This window comes from Myotis nattereri (genome assembly GCF_964212035.1).
Source record: "Myotis nattereri genome assembly, chromosome: 17".
In the NCBI taxonomy this organism is placed as follows: Eukaryota; Metazoa; Chordata; class Mammalia; order Chiroptera; family Vespertilionidae; genus Myotis; species Myotis nattereri.
The window spans coordinates 7,195,547-7,214,167 of NC_138092.1; the positions used below are offsets into that span (position 1 = coordinate 7,195,547).

At 40.4% G+C, this 18,621-nt stretch overlaps 2 protein-coding genes across 4 annotated transcripts in view; one reads left to right on the top strand and one right to left on the bottom strand.

Moving 5' to 3' along the window:
* SNTG1 (syntrophin gamma 1) overlaps positions 1 to 637 on the bottom strand; it is a 107,783-nt gene extending 107,146 nt beyond the window's left edge. The window contains exon 1 of one of the 2 annotated variants that reach the window (XM_081110880.1): positions 435 to 637. The gene's annotated coding sequence lies outside the window, so the exon portion shown is untranslated. The remainder of the gene's footprint in view (positions 1 to 434) is intronic. The other variant, XM_081110881.1, reaches the window with a different exon arrangement.
* A 6,754-nt stretch (positions 638 to 7,391) lies between these two features.
* Positions 7,392 to 17,765, top strand: OTUD6B (OTU deubiquitinase 6B). Of its 2 annotated transcripts, XM_081110886.1 has the most exons (7): positions 7,392 to 7,916; positions 8,520 to 8,671; positions 11,116 to 11,196; positions 12,882 to 13,194; positions 13,980 to 14,041; positions 15,851 to 15,957; positions 16,723 to 17,765. In XM_081110886.1, the coding sequence occupies exons 1-7, from the start codon at positions 7,835 to 7,837 to the stop codon at positions 16,805 to 16,807; spliced, it is 882 nt and encodes a 293-aa protein (XP_080967012.1). In that variant the 5' UTR covers positions 7,392 to 7,834; the 3' UTR covers positions 16,808 to 17,765. The 2 variants fall into 2 exon arrangements, with proteins under 2 accessions (XP_080967012.1, XP_080967013.1); XM_081110887.1 differs by lacking the exon at positions 11,116 to 11,196 and having other exon boundaries at positions 7,816 to 7,916.
* The last annotated feature ends 856 nt before the right edge of the window (positions 17,766 to 18,621 follow it).

Here is an 18,621-nt window from a genome sequence, read left to right on the forward strand (position 1 = left end):
AAACTGATCAGAACCATGTCTACCAGGACTAAGGTAGACTGGTGAGGAAATTCGGGAAGGAATGACTAGGGGTTCCGGGGGGAAGAGGGTGGAGAGAAACACGGATTTGTCCAGGGAGGCTGTCTCTGGCCTCCCTTCCCTGCGAATTGCACCGATTCCTCTTCCTCCGATTCCGACCTCAGAGAGGAGGAGGCAGAGGCAGCGCGATCCCCCCAAGGCTGGCGCCCGCGGGTCGCGGGAGGGGGACCCGGCCTTAGCGGGGAGCTGCCCGCGCCCCCGGGGGGTCGCTGTTCTCCCGGGTCCCCGCTGAGCTGAGCCGAGGCGCGGCGAGCTAGGCCCGCGGGGGCGGCGGCAGCCACGGCGCTGCCAGGCGAAACGTCACCAAACAGGGATCGTTTGGGAATGAAAATCAAGCAGGCAGGTTATTTACTCACAGGAAAAGTCCATGTGGTCATTGGACGGGGCCCGGCCGCTGCCGCACGGATGCCCTCGCATCCCCAGTGGGCCAGCAGCCCGCACCGCCCGCCTCCCGGCTCGGGCTGGAAGCGGCCCGCGCAGCGCGCTGGACCCACTGGAGCCGCGAACGCCGCGTGGGGCTGCCACGCAGCCGTGCCCGCCGTGGGAAGCAGCCCTGTCCACGTCCTCTCGCAGGCCTTTGGAACAGAAGCACCGTGGGAAGGTGTGAGGGAGACTCCCCAACCATGTCTGATTAAGCCATCTGACCTCGGCGGGATGCACAAACCTAGAATCTGTGACTTGAGGCTCATTTGGAAGGCTTGTGTTTTGCTCTGCGAAAATAGACGGACTGCTCTGGATCGTGGCAAAGGAAGTTTCCCTTTTCCCTTGGAGAAATGTAGACACACGCATGCTTCTTGTAGCTGCATAGACAAGGGCTTGTCATCTGTACAGACAAGTTTCCGAGAGTGCAGGGTGTCTGTGGGAGGACTGAACCCACCCCTTTGTGTGGGGGCTCCTCTGGTGCCACCCTCCCTGGACTGGAGTATAGAGGCTTTCTCCCCCAGGATTTCATGCTTTGCTTACTCCAGTTGACTGAATTGATTGTTTAAATTATTTTCTCCTGCAATGTAGAAGCAAGTGAAACGTGGGGCTCAGGGTGCAGACTTTTCTTCTCGTGGGTTCTTGTCCAACAAAGATGAAGCATAAATTCGTGGAGTACTGGTAAAGGCTTCTTTAATAAAACATGTAGAAGTTTATTGGAAGCATATACAAACTCCATCTGGGCAGGGGGAAAGCCTGCTCTCTCTCTCTCTCTCTCTCTCTCTCTCTCTCTCTCTCTAATGGGAAAAAAATCTAAAATCTAAAAATCTGCCTCATGTCCCTTTGTCTCCAGTTTCTATAGCTCTTTGTCTGACCCTGACGCTTTCTAATTGGACCCTTCCTCAATTTAGGACCCCCATGCTTTCCTCACTGGTCATTCTGCTTCAAAGCTCAAAGCCCACGTGGTGCCTCACCCCTTATCCTCTCCCCCTTATCTTGCAACATTCCCCTATCCCCTGTGAAAATGCTTCCTTCTTCCCCATATCCTGTGACTTTTTTTTTTTTTAATCTTCCATGAATGTATGTCTTCCCCCTTATCCTGTGGCATTTCTCTAGCCTTCACATATCCATCTTCTCTGTTCAGGTTGGAGTTGCTTTTGATTTCCCCCCTTATGGCTCTCTCTCAGTTGTCCTGGCTGGAGATGTTTTATTTCCCCTTATGGCTCTCCAAGCTTCTCAGGCCAGGACTGCTTTTGATCTACCTTATAGTTGCTTTAATTGCTTGGGCCAGAGGTACCGCTGTCCTTCACATATGCATTCCTCTCCCATGGGCCCTCTTTATTCCCTAAGCCTGCCTGTTTTGTCTCTAAAATTCCTTTCACAAGGATAATGGCAGAAATGTAACACACCAAATAAGAGAATAGAAATGAGGCACAGAGTACCAAGATGTTGCTAATTAAAACGCATAGGCACTTGATTTTTCAGAGCTTGAGGAACACACCCTCTCTTCCTGAGCACTGGCTGACTTCAGCTGTCTCTCTCTCTCAATCTTTCCCCCCATTCATTCATTCATTCTCCCTCTCCCTCTCCCTCTCCCTCTCTCTCCCTGCCAGTAAGGGAGGAAAAAAAAAGAGTTGATTAATTTGAACTGTCATTCCCAGGAAGATAATCTAGTTTGATGTCTTTTTTTTTTTTTTTTGAAAAAGCAAAATGCACTCCTTATTTTCCTCATCTTAGTTATGAGAACTAAGATGGTGAAAATTAAAGGCAACTTAACAACTGATACTACAAAAGAATATAAACAAAGTACCTCAAAACTAGGGAGCAGATAAACTGAGATGAATTAAAGAAATATTTGAAGAAATATCACTCTTAGAGAAGAGTTTTTGAAGTTCATTAATGAGAATAAAAATTTAAATGTAAATTTTCATTTTCATGTTAAATTACTATTGTTTTAAAAATGTAAACATAGTAAAATGGGAATGTAAAACATCAACACAATTATATTCACAAGAAAATTTAGTACCGTTGGGTGGCTACTGGGAATCCTAAAGCAGGTCATTCAATCTCTTGTGAAACATTTTGAGCACAAATTTAACTCCTTAGAAGGAGAGAATTTGAAATGCAAAGCAAAACCTCTATACAATATGATCTAGAGTCATGATATTGCATATGAAACTGACACTGGCTGTATAACTTACACAAGACTCAACTATTTTGAAGCATTTTGACACCATATATAAAATGGTAACATAATTTCTGCTAACCTCATTGAATCCTCATACACACACATACAACAATGTACATAAAAACTTGTATAATTCTATAAAAATATGTAACATAGCCTGGCTGATGTGGCTCAGTGGTTGAGCGTCGACCCATGAACCAGGTCAGGACACATGCCCAGGTTGCAGGCTCAATCCCCAGTAGGGGGCATGCAGGAGGCAGCCGATCAATGATTCTCTCTTGTCACTGATGTTTCTATTTCCCTCTCCCTTCCTCTCTCTTTAAAATCAATTTTTATATAACCCCAGAACATATAATATATATATATATATATATATATATATATATATATATATCCTATGGATTATTCCTTGGTATAAGAGCTCCATTCCTGGGAGCACCACGCTGTTCTCTGATAGTCCTAAAATATCAGGGACAGGGACTAGAGGGGAAGGACATAGCCTTTATTACTTACACATGGGAAGACCCCATGGAAGCCAGGTGGGTAAGTTTCCGCCACACATGCTGCCACTAGTGAAGTTGAACTGCTAAGTCCCATCCGGCCTGCTGACTGGCCACACAGAGGGCGCTGGCCAGTGCCATTGTTTTGCCACCACCCATACTTCCCCAACACATGATGCTGGGGTCCAACCCCAGCAGGTCCAGGGGTCCCCAAAGGTTTGGACGGAGTCAGCGAAGAAGGAATGACACAGAGACAGCATTCAGTTGATCAGCAGCCTAGCCAGGATCTCTAGCCAAGTTCTGGTCAGGATCTCCAGCCAGCTTCTGTAGCCATGTTCCCTCGCTAGGTTCTCCAGCCAGGTTCTGTCCAGGTTCTCCAGCCAGGTTCAGTCACCAGGTTCTAGTCAGGTTCTCTTGCCATGTTCTATCCAGGTTCTGTAGCCAGGTTCTCTCGCTAGGTTCTGTCTCTAGGTTCTGTTGCCAGTTTCTGTCCAGGATCTTTTGCCATGTTCTGTCTGTAGGTTCTGTCTCTAGGTTCTGTGGCCAGTTTCTGTCCAGGATCTTTTGCCATGTTCTCTCGCTAGGTTCTGTCTCTAGGTTCTGTGTAGGTTCTGTGTCTAGGTTCTGTATCTAGTTGTCTTGTTACATCTGTATTTATACCAGTTGATTCCAATCCTATCAATCTCTATTCCAAAGGTTAGGGCGTTTCTTATCTCCATTCCAGGGAGTAAAGATTATGTAGCTTAAGCATGATTGTTCGTAGTTAAAGTGATTAATTACCCGCCTGGCACTTAGTTAAGGGGTTTTATTCCCTCCCTAACTTCAGGGGAAAATCCCTACCTGGGGAAACAACCTTTCTCAGAGAGGTGACCTTGGTTAAAACACAGAGTGCCAAGAAGGTGAGCAAACATATTAAGAACAGTATGCCATATATGCCAGGTCCCTTGAAACAGCAAGGATGGACGGGCTCCCGGCAACAAGATTTTATAGAGTACAGAAAACAGAGAAAAACGGGTCGTACAAGGGAAGGGGGATGTGCTTTCAAGCAAGCTATGTAAGATCAAAACTGCTGGCTGTTTTCTTGACTTGGGAGCTGACTAGATTCCCAAGGTCGCACAGTGTAACTGATGGCCTTCATTATATTTCCCACGGGTGGGAGGGAGAGTTGGAGCATGGGAATGGGCCCGTGTTCCCATTTACTAAACACTTGGTCACTACACCTACACCTCAATTTCAAGACTGGATAGGTAGGTAAATTGGTGTTCTTTAAAATATATTTTTATTGATTTCAGAGAGGAAGGGAGAGGGAGAGAGAAATAGAAACATCAATGATGAGAGAGAATCATTGACTGGCTGCCTCCTGCTTGCCCCCTACTGGGAATTGAGCCTGAAACTTGAGCTTATGCCCTGACAGGGAATAGAACCATGACTTCCTGGTGCATAACTTACACAAGACTCAACTATTTTGAGGCATTTTGACACCATATATAAAATGGTAACATAATTTCTGCTAACCTCATTGAATCCTCATACACACACACACACACACACACAAAATGTGCATAAAAACTTGTATAATTCTATAAAAATATGTAACATAGCCTGGCTGATGTGGCTCAGTGGTTGAGCGTCGACCCATGAACCACATAGTGCATAGGCTGACACTCAACTACTGAACCACACCAGCTAGGTGGGGTTTTCATTTTTTATTAACATATTTTTCTAATTGTTTCTGGGCACTTCACGTTTCCTGTTAGAGATAAGGCTAGAATCTCAGGGGTGGGCAAACTTTCTGACTCGAGGGCCACAATGGGTTCTTAAACTGGACCAGAGGGCCGGAACAAAAGCATGGATGGAGTGTTTGTGTGAACTAATATAAATTCAAAGTAAACATCATTACATAAAAGGGTACGGTCTTTTTTTTTTTAGTTTTATTCATTTCAAATGGGCCGGATCTCCGGCCCGCTGGCCGTAGTTTGCCCACGGCTGGGCTAGATGAATCCAATACCCACATCTGAACCATTTCAATATAATCTCTTAGCATTATTTTGAGCTAATTTTTCATTGCGTTTAAGTACAACTAGATATTATGTATTAACCATTATTTCTTAATTGAAACCAAGACCCTATTTTAAAATCTACTTCTCTGGGTTTGCTAATAAACTGTTTTTCTGTGGTACACTGTTTTGTTCCTTTTATGTTCATACCCTTCATAGCAAAATTTTTTTTATAATCTATTCACCTCTGACCTTGTCTTTCATTTACTTAAACAATTTTACGAATTTATTTTTATAAGCAGGAAAAACTTTATTTCTATCCAATTAAAAAGTATGAATAACCTTCAAGCAAAATAAACAAAAAAAAAATCAATCATACAATTAACAGTTAGAAGAGCATTTACAGATTAGGTTTAGATACTTTGAATTAAGCCCACAGACCCAAATCAGGAAGGCCAATGACAGTCACACTGAGGGAAAGCACTGAATCATCTTATAAAGAATATATAAAAATCAGTAGTATAAATTATCATAAAACTAGAAAAGCCCTCTAAACCTTGGAACTTTTAAATTTAAAATAATGTCAATTAAAAAACAACTTTCTCTCTCAGGTGTGAAATCATGTATACCAGAGTACATATTTTACCTTGGAAAATGATGATTAATACATTTATTATTTAATATGGATAAGCCCCAAAGATGGTAAGTTAAGCCTCCCTGTAACAAAGGCAACCATGTGACTTAACATAATTCTAAATGTATGCTTAGGAAAACATCTCATCCTCCTAAATATAAGTAACCAGTCATTTGTGATGATGCCTTAAAATGGCATTTTGCCCTATTACTCAGCTAAGGAAACCAAAGAGAAAGGTATTATCATCCTAATCTGTTGATTGCATTTTCAGTTTATAGCTAGTCTGGATTCATGTGTTTCCATTCCTCGGCAGAGCAGTAGGCTCATAAAATTCTGGTAAATTTGCAACTTGTTTACTGCTTCTTCCAAATAGATGACTCTCATTTCTCTCAGATATTACCCTGAAAAGGCTCTGGGCCGGCTGCCTGCTTGACTGCTGAGAAGCACCCTCCGGGAGGCTGTTTCTGTCTTTGTACCTCTCCACAATTTCCATTTAATCTCTTCTGTAAGAGACGGTTAAAAGTACAAAAAGCGGATAAAAAAAAAAATTCTATTAAAGCATCCTAGAAATGGCTTCATTGAGAAGCCATGAGACTTAAGTGAGGAATTCTGAGCCGAATGGAGAATCCGACCTTCTCAACAAGGAACTGGGGAATCCTACTTTCTCCACAACACTAAAACCAATTTTGGTGTAATTATTTTCACTTCCCTTTTAACATAAAACTCCCATCTCTGTTCTGCTCAATATGGCCCCCAGGCAATGAAGGATGCTGGTTTGTGGGGGCAAAAACAACACAGGAGCCCCAGGTACCATTGACATCAGGCAACTAACGAATCGACTTCTTCTTAGATACAGAAGCTACATATCCAGTGCTAAATACAAAACTAACCAAGGAAAGTTCTGCTAAGGTATGGGTTATTGGAGAGATCGATCGGCTGCCTCATGCCCACCCCTCAACAAGGGACGGGCCCTGCCACCTGATCAGAAATTGAACCCATGAACCCTTGGTGCACAAGATGAGGCTCCAACCACTGAGCCACAGGGGCCAGGGCAAAGCTCTATTTTTAAAAATTTGAGCCCATTTGGCCGCCAGGTGCCTTTCTAGTGGTTATCTTTATTGTCAGGGCCCACAGGCAACAAAGGCTGGGGTATTTATGAGGAAAGGAAGGGAAGCAATTACATGAACAGGAGTTTCTGTAGATGCAGATTAGCTAACACAGTGATGCTAATTCACGTGTTTAATTTTTAGCCTGGTTTTATTGTCATCTTTGCAAACTATTGTTTGGATGCAATGGTGTTTTAGGCCGAGTCCAAAGGCCATTTTAACAAATTCCAAAGGTTTGAGGAGTAAGATCTGCGAGGCCCGTTGCCCTGGGGATGGCAGCTCAAACTCCATTTTAAAGTGCCTCTGTTGCTATTATTTTAAACACTTTTAAAACAATAAACAACTTACTACCCACTGTTTGATTGATCCAAGGGAGGGATTCCTATTGATAGTTATCAACGGTTTTACTGACGTTTGATTTTTCTTTCTTACCTTTTCTTTTTCCTTTTTTTCTTACCTTTTCAATAGGCCTTCTTAGCCATGGAACCAAAAGTGAGATTTAAAAAAGCAATGGAACAAAAAACCCACAAATTTCCAAAATGGTTCTCCCTATGTCATCTCTGCGCGCCTCACATCAGGGCCCAGAGCCCAGAGCGCAGCTTTCTGGCCCAAGGGGCTCCAGGCAGCGAGCTCACCCCTGCTCCCGCCGCGCCCTCCATCCGCAAAGCCCGCCCCGCGCCCCCCGGCTCCCGCTCCCCTCCTGGGTGGGCGTATCCCACTGCAGTGCGCATGTGCGAGCCTTCCGTTTTCCCCGCCTCCTCCTGCCAGAGATCCGGCCTATCCGGTTCCGCCTTGAAGGCGGGGTTAGCGCCAGCCTAGCCAATGGCGCGCGGGGTGAGGGGTGAAGGGTGGGAGGTGCCCGCCAGCCGGCGGCGCCGGCTGGTTCCTCCGAGTGCGGGCGCCGGGTGGACATGGAGGAAGGCTTGGCAGACGAGCTTGACGAAGAGGAGCAGCTGGTGAGAAAGCAACGCAAAGAGAAGAAGGAGTTGCAAGGTGAGGGGGGTCGTGGCTTCGAATCCGCCTTGTCCCAGACTTCGCCAGAGTGGCCGGTGTGCGACTCCCTTTCGCCTCGCCTGCCCCGGAGTCTTTGAATCCTCTCATCCCCAGGGGCACCCCCTTCTCGGCCCCGCGGTCCCCTGCCCCGCGCCCCTCGCGTGCCTCTCGCGTGCCGGGGTCTGAGACCCTCCACGCCGCCCGGGAGAACGAGCCCCGCCTCCCTCCCGGTCTCCCTGCCCCGTCACCTGCCCTTGGCCCACGTGGGTGCGTTTGGAAGCACCTCACACCTCAATTTGGGGGACTCAGAAGGGGTGCTGGAAAAGATGGAGACACTTCCGTCATTTTTATTTTTCTTTTGTCGCCCGCCACAGCCAACTCACAGGGTCGTCAGTGAGTCGGTCTGGAGGGCGGGGGCAACTCGGCTTCTGCCTCTGGCGTCTCTCGGTCCTGGTCGGGTTGCTCTGCACTCCCTCTTGTTGCCATAGTGACGTTTTCTCTACCCTCTCCCTTCACCATCCCCTTCTTTCTCATTAACTCTAACCCCTCTATTTTGGACTTAAAAGTTTTTGTTTGTTTTGTTTTTTTTGGGTGGATTTCCAGCCAAAATTCAAGGTATGAAGAATGCCGTTCCCAAGAATGACAAGAAGAGGAGGAAGCAGCTCACGGAAGACGTTGCTAAGCTGGAGGCAGAAATGGAGCGGCGGCACCGAGAGGAGCTGGAGCAGCTGAAGCTGGCTTCCCAGGAGGGTCAGGTCGGTCTCCCCCCGCCCCGCCCACGGTGCTGGACAGCCCTTGTCCACATCCACCGCACAAAAGCGTCCGTTTGGAGGGAGATGGAGCCGCCCAGTCCTGCGCAGGCGTTGTTGCCTTCATTCTTTCTGCGGTCGAGTGTGTGTTTTTGTAAGGGGGGTCAGCAAAAGAAGGGGCACTTTTAACTCGTCCTGGCCCAGAAGACGGACAGATGGGTAACGTGGTCTAGAGGAGGCTTCACCCAATGAAAGTTGGAAGGACAGATGTGTGGTCCCCAAACTGCCATTAAGTATGGTTGTCACGTGGGTACAGTTAAACTTTTCCTGGGCATACCCTGGCCGGTTTGGCTCAGTGGATAGAGCGTCGGCCTGCGGACTGAAGGGTCCCAGGATCGATTCCGGCCAAGGGCATGTACCTTGGTGGCGGTCACATCCCCAGTGTGGGGGTGTGCAGGAGGCAGCTGATCGATGTTTCTCTCTCATCGATGTTTCTAGCTCTCTATTCCTCTCCCTTCCTCTCTGTAAAAAAATCAATAAAATATATATTTTAAAAAAACAAAACAAAAAACCTTTTCCTGGGCATAAATTTCTCCAGATATCCTCATACTCTGCTGTTTGAGTAAAGGTTCTGTATGCATCAAGTGGGACGGTGAGTGTGAAATCACTTTTAAGGTGTAAAAGTGCTTTAGGGACAGGTCGTGATGAAGGAAAATGTACTGGCTTCTTGGGTAAATTGGGGCATGCTGTCACCATTTTATTATTATAGCTAATAGGTGCTGTGTGCCACGCACTGTGTTGGACGCATTGCATGCAATAACACACGGAGGTATTACTTATGACGTAAGCACAGGTAACCAACCCCATTTTCAAGTGGGAAACAGACTCCCCGAGATTAAGAACATTGTCCTGAATTCATAGCATCTGCTAAGTGCCAAAGCCAGATGTGAACGTTGAGTTCTGTTATAATTTTTATCATGGGGTAGTTTATTGCTTGCTTGGGTTTTGGATATCAAAGTTCAGAGCCCATAACCTCACTCCATTTCGGTAGCCAGGAAGTTCTTTATGTCTATGCAGAATTCTCCTGCCATAATTACATTTTATTTTGTTTGGTTCCTTTTTGGTCTGCTGTTGCCAGGGAAAACAGCTTGTATGTATGTACTGACCTACAGCGGTTGTTATGTTAAACGTAGTCTCATTTTCCTTAACTTTATTAGCCAGTCATCAAGATCCGGGCCTTCTGTGCCCTTAGATATTTTATTGGGCGGTCACAAGTTTGGTGCTCCGGGTGTTTGATTGTGTTCTCACAATCATGGTGTTCCTGTTTGTCTCCCCAGCATTTTAGTGAGATAGTTTTGTTTGTTCTCTCAGGGCTTTCCGTTTTGAAATTTCTTTCCTGGGTTTCTAGGGACAAAAATCTTTGATTCTTAAGCTACATATTACCCAACTGTTCAAATACAACCTGCCATTTTATTTTGGACTACTAACTTTTTCATTAAGTTAAGCTTGTTTCTTTTCCGCAAGCTGCCTGAATTTTGTCATTACTTTCTCTTTTTTTTTTTTTTTTTTCCCAGATGCTTCTCTGTATCTTGCCTATTGTCAGTATGGCAATTTATACATTTTAACAGATTCCTCTGAAAAATATAAGAATACTAATTTCACTAAAGGTGATAACCACTCTTTGAAATCTTAATCTGATTTTGATATTTTGGTCATTTGGACTATAGCCTTGGAAAGTTATTAGAGGCACTGAATGTTGTGTGTGTATGTGTCATACTAAAAACTAACTTCACTTATTTGCAGTAATAAAATACTAGCTACTAATCCTGATAGTTAAAAGGCTAACATCTTTTTTCTCCAGCAAGTACATAATCCCCATTTAATGTTTAAAATTCATTGTAATGTCTTGATGATCTTTATAAGTTAAATTCTACCTATAGTAGATGGGAAAGGATAGTAAAAACTCAACTTGTTCCCAGAGTCAAGAAGCAATGCTCATTAGGTTCTGGTTAATTATGTTTATGCCACATTTGAGGTTAAGAAGGTAGTAATGCACTGAGCCAACACGGGACCTTGTCTATCCTGTGAGTACTAACATTTAGAGAAGGAAAGGGTAGAGTGCTGAATGTGTTGGCCTTTAAAAGCATTATTTAGATTAATGGGTGGGCATGCTAAGAAGGAAGAAAAGCATGCAGGGATGAGCATTGTCTTGGAAGGCTAAAAGGAAACTTCTTGTGGATCTTGCAAATTTTCTCTTATAAAGAGAGAAAGGAGACAGAACTATGCTATCTAATACTGACCTACTGCTCTTACTCAAATTTCAATTATGGGATTACACATATTTGTGATTTTCAATAATTGCTCTGATACTTTGAATACTAATTTAAAAGTATGTTTTATTAACTAGTTAATGCTTTCTCTGTTTCTTTTCTTTCTTTTTTCTTTTTTAGAGAGATTTTGATGCTGTTAACATTTCAAACTTGGTTCTTGAGAATCAGCCGCCTCGGATATCAAGAGCACAAAAGAGACGGGTATGGAAGTCTTTTCACCCAGTATTTAAGTCAGTGCTGTGTGCTCAGTACTGTCTTACGTGTTATATAAGAAGAGAGTAGGGAAAAAATGATGGAGTTCTTTGTCAAAGGACCTGAACTAACATTCATGAAATTTAACACACTTAACCTACTGAGTTTCAACTTCGCCTAACCTACCGTAGATGTTCTCAGAACACTTACATTTATCTACAGTTGGGCAAAATCATCTAACAATGACTGCACTGTGGCGTATGGTTGTTTATCCTCATGGTCACTTGCCGCTGTCCATCATCGTGAAAAAGTATCTTACCACATATTGCTAGCCTGAGAAAAGATCAAATTCAAAATTTGAAGTAAGGTTTCCACTGAATGTGCATGCTTTCATACTATCGTAAAGTCAAACAAATTTAAGTCAAAGCTTCGTTAAGTCAGGACCGTTTGTAACTATCTTTTTTTCTCCAACCTCAGCTCTTGACATTTTTCTCTGGTATTCTAGCTATATGCGCTCTGTTCATCTGTGTGACATATATTGCTTCTGGTTTTTCATCCTTCCTAGTCCAACTGTTAAGAATGTTTTCTCTTTTTCTCCAGCCTTCTCATTCTACCTCCTATCCATCCTTCATATCACAAATCTCTCATTGACACCCCCCCCCCCTTCTTTGCCTATGCTTTATGGGAAGATTTCTTATGACATTTGAATAAGGAAAGCAAGGTACAGGATGTAATGTATACCATTTTTACTAAAAAAAAGTTTTGGTTTTTTACACATTTTCTATGAGTACATCTATATTTATTAAAATGCAAAGGAGGCCCTGGCCGGGTAGCTCAATTGGTTGGAGCATTCTCCCGATACGCCAAGGTTTAAGGTTCAATCCCCAGTTAGGGCACTACAGGAAACAACCAAGAATGTATAAGCAAGCAGAACAGCAAGTCGATGTTTCTCTCTGTCTCTCTCCCTCTCCCCCTTTCCTCTCTCTCTAAAATCAACCAATAATTAATAAATAAATAAAATGTATAGGAAAAAATCTAGAAGGATATACAACAGACCGCTAGAGCAGGCACTGGGATTGGCAGTGGTCCTTAAGGGGAACTTTAATCTTATCTATAATATTTTAATTTTTTATCTAGAAGAATAGATCTGTTATGTGAATAAAATATTTGTGTCTGTTTTCACACACACATTTTCTTCAAAGCTAGATACATATAAGTAGAATTTCTGTTCCCTTCTAAAGGCTTTATCATGTTAATGCACCACTGGTGTAGTGGTAAGTTACAAAGCTTGGTATGAGCCTGGACTTAAATTTGATAAGGTATGTGTTAAGAACTAGGATAAGCCAGTTTTAAGACAGGACATTGAAGTCAGTAAGTAAAGTTTTTAGAATCTTGGCATGTAGGCATATAGTTTTTAAAAGTTTTACATTTTTCAAGGAAAAAATTGAGGGCTTTTGTTCCAGTACAGAGCTAGGTTCTGAGTATTCACAGGTCAGAAAGGTAGTTTGTCCTAAAAAAGGAGTTCTCAGTATAGAAGATTCTACAAGTGATGATATCAGCAATAGGATAGTGCTTGTGGGAGAAGGAAGAAAAATGGCAAAATGTTTTAAGAATGATATCTTTCTATCTCCTTAATAAATGTAAATTAGTCCTCATTTGTATGAGTTAACTTTCCTACGTTGTCCTCTTCTTAGGATAAAAAAGCTGCATTGGAAAAGGAGCAGAAAGAAAGGATAGCTGAAGCTGAAATTGAGAACTTACATGGAGCTAGACATGTAGAAAGTGAAAAACTTGCTCAAATATTGGCAGCTAGACAGTTGGAAATTAAACAGATTCCCTCGGATGGCCACTGTATGTATAGAGCCATTGAAGATCAGCTGAAAGAGCGGGAATGCCCTCTGACTGTAGCTGCCTTAAGAAGCCAAACTGCTAACTATATGCAAAGCCACATGGAAGACTTTCTGCCATTTTTAACAAACCCCAATACAGGAGACATGTATACTCCAGGTAATTTATTTCTCTTTATTATGTCTTGGTGTTGCAGTTGTGGTGGTTATTGTTAAATCAAGTGCCTCCTGAGGCTCAGAATAAGAAAAAATGGTATAATCCTTGTGGGGAAAAGATCTCAAAATTTAGGTAGCATTATTTTCTATAATTTTAATACATAGTAGTACAAGTTGCTTTACTAGGTAGTTAATTTTTTGCATATTTAATTATTCTGCAGTTAAAATATATTATTTTATATACGATGCTGATACAAATAAGGTAAATGTTTCCAAAATAAAAGTGGAGGCCCTATTGGATACTACCTTTGAGAAAGGAGTTTCAACACATTTGTGCTTTTACTCTGATTCTCTTCGCTCATTTCTTAAGATCTTACGGTGGAGCTGATTTTATAGAGGCTACATTTTTATTCTTTTGGCGTATTCTTTCAGGTGCAACTTTAGGCTTTAACGTACATGTCAAGGTAGTGAATAAGTTGACGATTTTGGGGAGTCATTGCTTGGGATAAGGAGAGGGAAGTAGGCTTGTTATACAGTTAAGGCCCTTCCTTGGGTCTCAGACTGAGGGAGGGAAGCAGAAATGCTTTGCTCTTGGATGAAAGGTAGTGGAAAATTGTAGTGAATTAAGTTTGGATCTGTAAGTGGACTAAATTCTGGAGAGTACAGGTAAAGAAGAAGGAAGTTCACATCTTGAGTAGTTTTATTAGGAATTGTAGAAACTATAAAGAGGGATTTTATAACAAGAGTTATGACAATTATTAAGTGCTATATTCTGTTTATTCTCTACAGAAGAGTTTGGAAAGTACTGTGATGATATTATAAACACAGCTGCATGGGGAGGCCAGCTGGAGGTAAGTTTAAATTGTTCATAGTGGTTGTGGATTGGTAAATTATTTCTAAATCCCAGACATTTTTCAGATGATCTCAGTTTTTCTTTGAAGATTCCTTTTCTTTACTTACTTGTTGTCTCCCTACTGACAAAGCATTGACTTGTAGGAAGGTAACGTTTCTAGGCTTGTCAGTATGTACCTTCAGGAAGGGAATTACAGTTTCATTTTAAATAGCCCAGCGTTTGAGCTGTGGTTGGTGAGGCTAGTGTTGTGTCTGCCTTAGTGATTCCATTTGTGATGCTGCTACTGACAAAGTATTTTATTTTTTTTTGACTCAGGAAAGTTAAGAGTTTACTCAGGTACAGTAATATTTACCCTAGTGGCTCAACTGATGAAAGTCAGTATTGGAAAAGTAACATATCAGTTACAACAGAAATAGAAAACAGTATTTTTATTGAAATTACAGGTCAAGCCCTACCACACAAATCTATTACAAATGTGTCCTGAATTCCTAATTGGTAATGACCGACTGGCTTCTAAGTGTAAGAAAATATACCTTTAGACACTTGTAGGGATTTAAACGGGATCATTTGTTTTAGTTCCAGTTATTTATCTTACTTTGTTAACTTGGTTTTATTAAAATAAAATAAAACACCTAAGTGGTCCAAGATGATGAGACAGCCTGCGTTATTAGAAAGTCAGGAGATGAGAGGGAAAGCTTTGGGTCCTGGCTTCTCCTCCCTCTTCTCAGCTTTGTGACTTTGCAGGAGTTAGTCAACCTGCTGTGCTCGAGTTTCCTAATTGCATGGGGATAATAAAAACCCTGTGCATACTGGGTAGGTCATTTGTACCTTGTAGGAACATTTTATGATAGAGTATGAAAACATAGAACCTTTTTCAGATTCCTGAAGTAATTTCTTATTTTTGTTTAAAACTTTCTAAAAGGACTACATTTTAGACAGATTAATGGGGCCAATACATAGATCAAGGCCCTACATTAAAGATTTTCAAATTTGTTTATGAACTTCCTCAGTTTGCAAGTCATTTTATTTCCTTGTTCATGACTTTAGGCAGGCCTCTTAACCATTCTCTGCATCAAATTCTAGGTCTTTAAAGTAAGTATAATAAAAAAATAAGTATAACAGTATTGTTCCATAAGGTTATGTGAAGATTGATGGTATTACTAACTGTTATTCATCCACTTTAAGTTCTAATTTTATATTCTGTGGTATAAAATTACTTAAACTTGTGTACTAATTAGATGGAAGTTCCATGAAACAGTAGTGCAGTTCAGATACATATCTCATTCTATTTGCACCTTGAAAATTACAGAGCAGAGGCTGTCAACCCTAGTTGTACATTACAATCATCTGAAAAGCTTTAAGAAAAATAAACCTCCTATTCTGCGCCGTTCCCTCTTTTTCCCCCCGTTCCCTCCAAAATTGTAATTGATTTGGCCTGGTGCTCTAACAATGATTTTTTTTTAAACTTTTTATTATGGAAATTTTCAAAAGTAAAGAGTCTATATAATGAGCCCAATCTACCCATTCCTTCACTTTATTTACTATGACATTGATCTTTCTAAGAAGCTATCATGTAGCCAGGGCTTGAAGCTTTAGAATTCGATTTAATAAATATTATATTTGTCTATTAATTTAACACATATGTATTAAGTGCCTACTGTGTGCCAGGTTCTTAGTGTATAGTGATAAACAGAGAGAATCCCTGCTCTGAATGATTGCCCTGCTCATGAATACCTCAGTAGTTTATGATTTCAATAAGATTTATACTTTTATTTATTTTTATTCTAATACATTTTCTTTCCTATAGCTAAGAGCCCTGTCTCATATTTTACAAACACCAATAGAGATAATACAGGCAGATTCTCCTCCTATTGTAGTTGGCGAAGAATATCCAAACAAACCGTTAATACTTGTGTAAGTATCTAGAAATGTCTACTGTTTTATTTTTCATAATTAAGACAAAAAGGATTATTAAAATATTTTAGGTTGTTAATTTAAAAAACACCTATGCTCAGCAGAATTAAATAAGCTTATTTATGTTAAAGGCAATTGTAGAATTAAAAAGCATTGCCAAAATGTGAGATTTAGATAATCATTTAAATCTATAGTGATTTATTTTTGCATGTGAGTTAATAATAAAATCATTTCTAAAGGTTAGAAAGTTTTAGGATTAGTTTGAATATTGTTCTGAGTTGACATTAATAATGCTAAAAGTTTTAACAAGTGAAAAAACAAATATATTCATGTTGCCTGATTGTTTATTCTTTAGATATCTTTTTCTTCATATTGTAAAAGTATTTTTACATGACTCAGAAGTCTCCTGAAACACAGCATGGAGAGTTTGCTATCGGCTTTAGTGTTTGTTAGATAAACCTACTAAGGTGGTCATTAATGGTTTGGATTAGGTAAAAATTTTAAGCTTACTGAGTACTCAGAATTTCAATCCCCCTCCGCCAATGATTGTGTTTTATTGGACTTAAACTCAGCAGGCGTGGTTAAAGATCTTATGCTTTTCACATGCTGTTGAACTTTTTAAGTAATATGCTTATGCAGTTTATTGAATGATACATCTGTGGAGTGATTCATTCAGAGGGCTTGGTGTTATATGCATAATAAACGTTTATATACAAAGAATTACCTTCATCAAAACCAGTCATTTTCTTTTTCTTTTTCTTTCAGATATATGAGACACGCATATGGCTTAGGAGAACATTACAATTCTGTCACGTGGTTGGTGAACAGAGTTACTGAAAACTGCAGCTAGTTTACAGAGTGTTGCACAATTATGTTTTTGTACAGTGTGCCGATATGAGTATTTATACCAAGTGCTGGATTGTTTTAAACGTTACAGAAAAAACTACTTTAAATCAGTTTTATGGCATAGCTGCTAATAGGTTTTTAAAAAATAGTCAGAGATAAACTTTAACCAGTATCCCCTTACTGGTATTTTAAACACTTGTACGTCCATTGTGGAGAGCATCATTCATAAGCCAAGATGCAACCCTATTTGCTTATATTTTTTATTAATATGGGATCCTCAACATTCTGTTGAAATAAATCTTAATGTTTTATTAAAAGCTTTCAGTAACCATTTCAGTGTAATTTCTCTTGAAGATTGCAATACTGTGGGGATGGTGATAGCAAATTTAATTTATCCTTATAAAGAAATTTGATTGCAGTAACCTTGGTATTAGTGAAATTAATACTGTGAAGCTTTTTTATTTCCCCATCCAAGTGCAGCCAAGAAGCTTGTTTTAATGATTAAGAATTTTAAAATGTTTTTTCTCAGATGGGAATCAGTTGTTAAAACTGAGACAGATTCAAAATATATAGGTGTTCCCTATCAGATTTAAACCTGTAAAGAATTATAGATTAGCCTTTTATTTTTGTGTCATTTTAAAGGTCCCAACATACTAATGTCTGATTAATTTGTTACTACTTGCTGTTTCTTAAACTTCTTATTTTCAGAACTACAAATGTTTGTACTCTTTGTGGTGTTTTCTCCTTCACTGCTCAGCTGCTTTGCTTTCCTTGCACTTTTTTCCACTGAGAAACGATTTGTGACCTCTCTTACCCATGAACTGCTACAAGTTGAAGCAGCACTGTCAAAAGTGTCCAAGGCCAAATATACTTCAAATCCTTCCTCTTTCCCAATTTTTTTTACAAAACCTTTCTCTTTTTGCTTCCTTCTCTAGGATTAAAAGAAAGCCTTTTTTACTGTTATTTTGTTAGCCTTTTAATGTCCCCTTTCCGTAACCTGAAGTATTTGAGAATGTTTGTATCACATGTATGGATCAAGCTGAAAGCCACTCTTTAGGAGCCAGACTGTGTAGTACAAATCAATATATAATACCTTTTGGTGTGAATGATTTATCTAGCTCAGATTTCAAATTACACGTAACAGTATTCCTTCTAAGAAGATAGTACTCATATATACAAATGTGTCTGGTAACTTGATAAAAAAGTATTATGAAAATTACACTTTTTAAATTAGATTTGTCTTTCCCCAATTAGAAAAAGCTAGTAACATTTAGCATGAAGTTTATAATATTTGAATTTTTGCTTTATGAATGCAACTAATTTTTGCAGTTAAATATCAGGTATATATATTAAAAATGGGTGTCAGTCTCATTGATGATGTGGGAAACTGGTCAACTAGAGCAAGTAAGTACTACATGAAGGTATTCCCTTTCAAGAGATTAAAAGCCATTCTGCTGCCAAGCAGAATACATTCTGAAGGCTGCCTGTTTTGAGATCTGAGTTTTCTTGGGGCTCTGAAATTTATAAAATAATGAAATTATAAAATACTAATCATATTGCCTTTATTTTGAAGTAACCTGTTGCTTTAAAATTAAAAGATAAGCATTAAGAAGTAATAAAATAAGGTATCATGAAACCAGTTATTATAAATTTCATCTACATTTAAAGCATTGGAAAATACCTTATTGGTAACTTTTTTTTTTCTAACAAGATGAGTGGCATTTTCTTGATTATAGGTTTATTTTTAATTTGTATAATTTTTTAAAATTTATCTTTATTATTGAATGTATTACAGATGTCCTCCCTTGCCCCCCATTG

Bases quoted from the DNA above. Each gene is read 5' to 3' on its own strand.
- OTUD6B (XM_081110886.1), top strand. From the start codon at position 7,835: ATGGAGGAAGGCTTGGCAGACGAGCTTGACGAAGAGGAGCAGCTGGTG. The intron at 11,197-12,881 runs GTATGGAAGTCT...TCCTCTTCTTAG, and splicing joins CAAGAGCACAAAAGAGACGG to GATAAAAAAGCTGCATTGGA. The intron at 13,195-13,979 runs GTAATTTATTTC...TATTCTCTACAG, and splicing joins AGGAGACATGTATACTCCAG to AAGAGTTTGGAAAGTACTGT.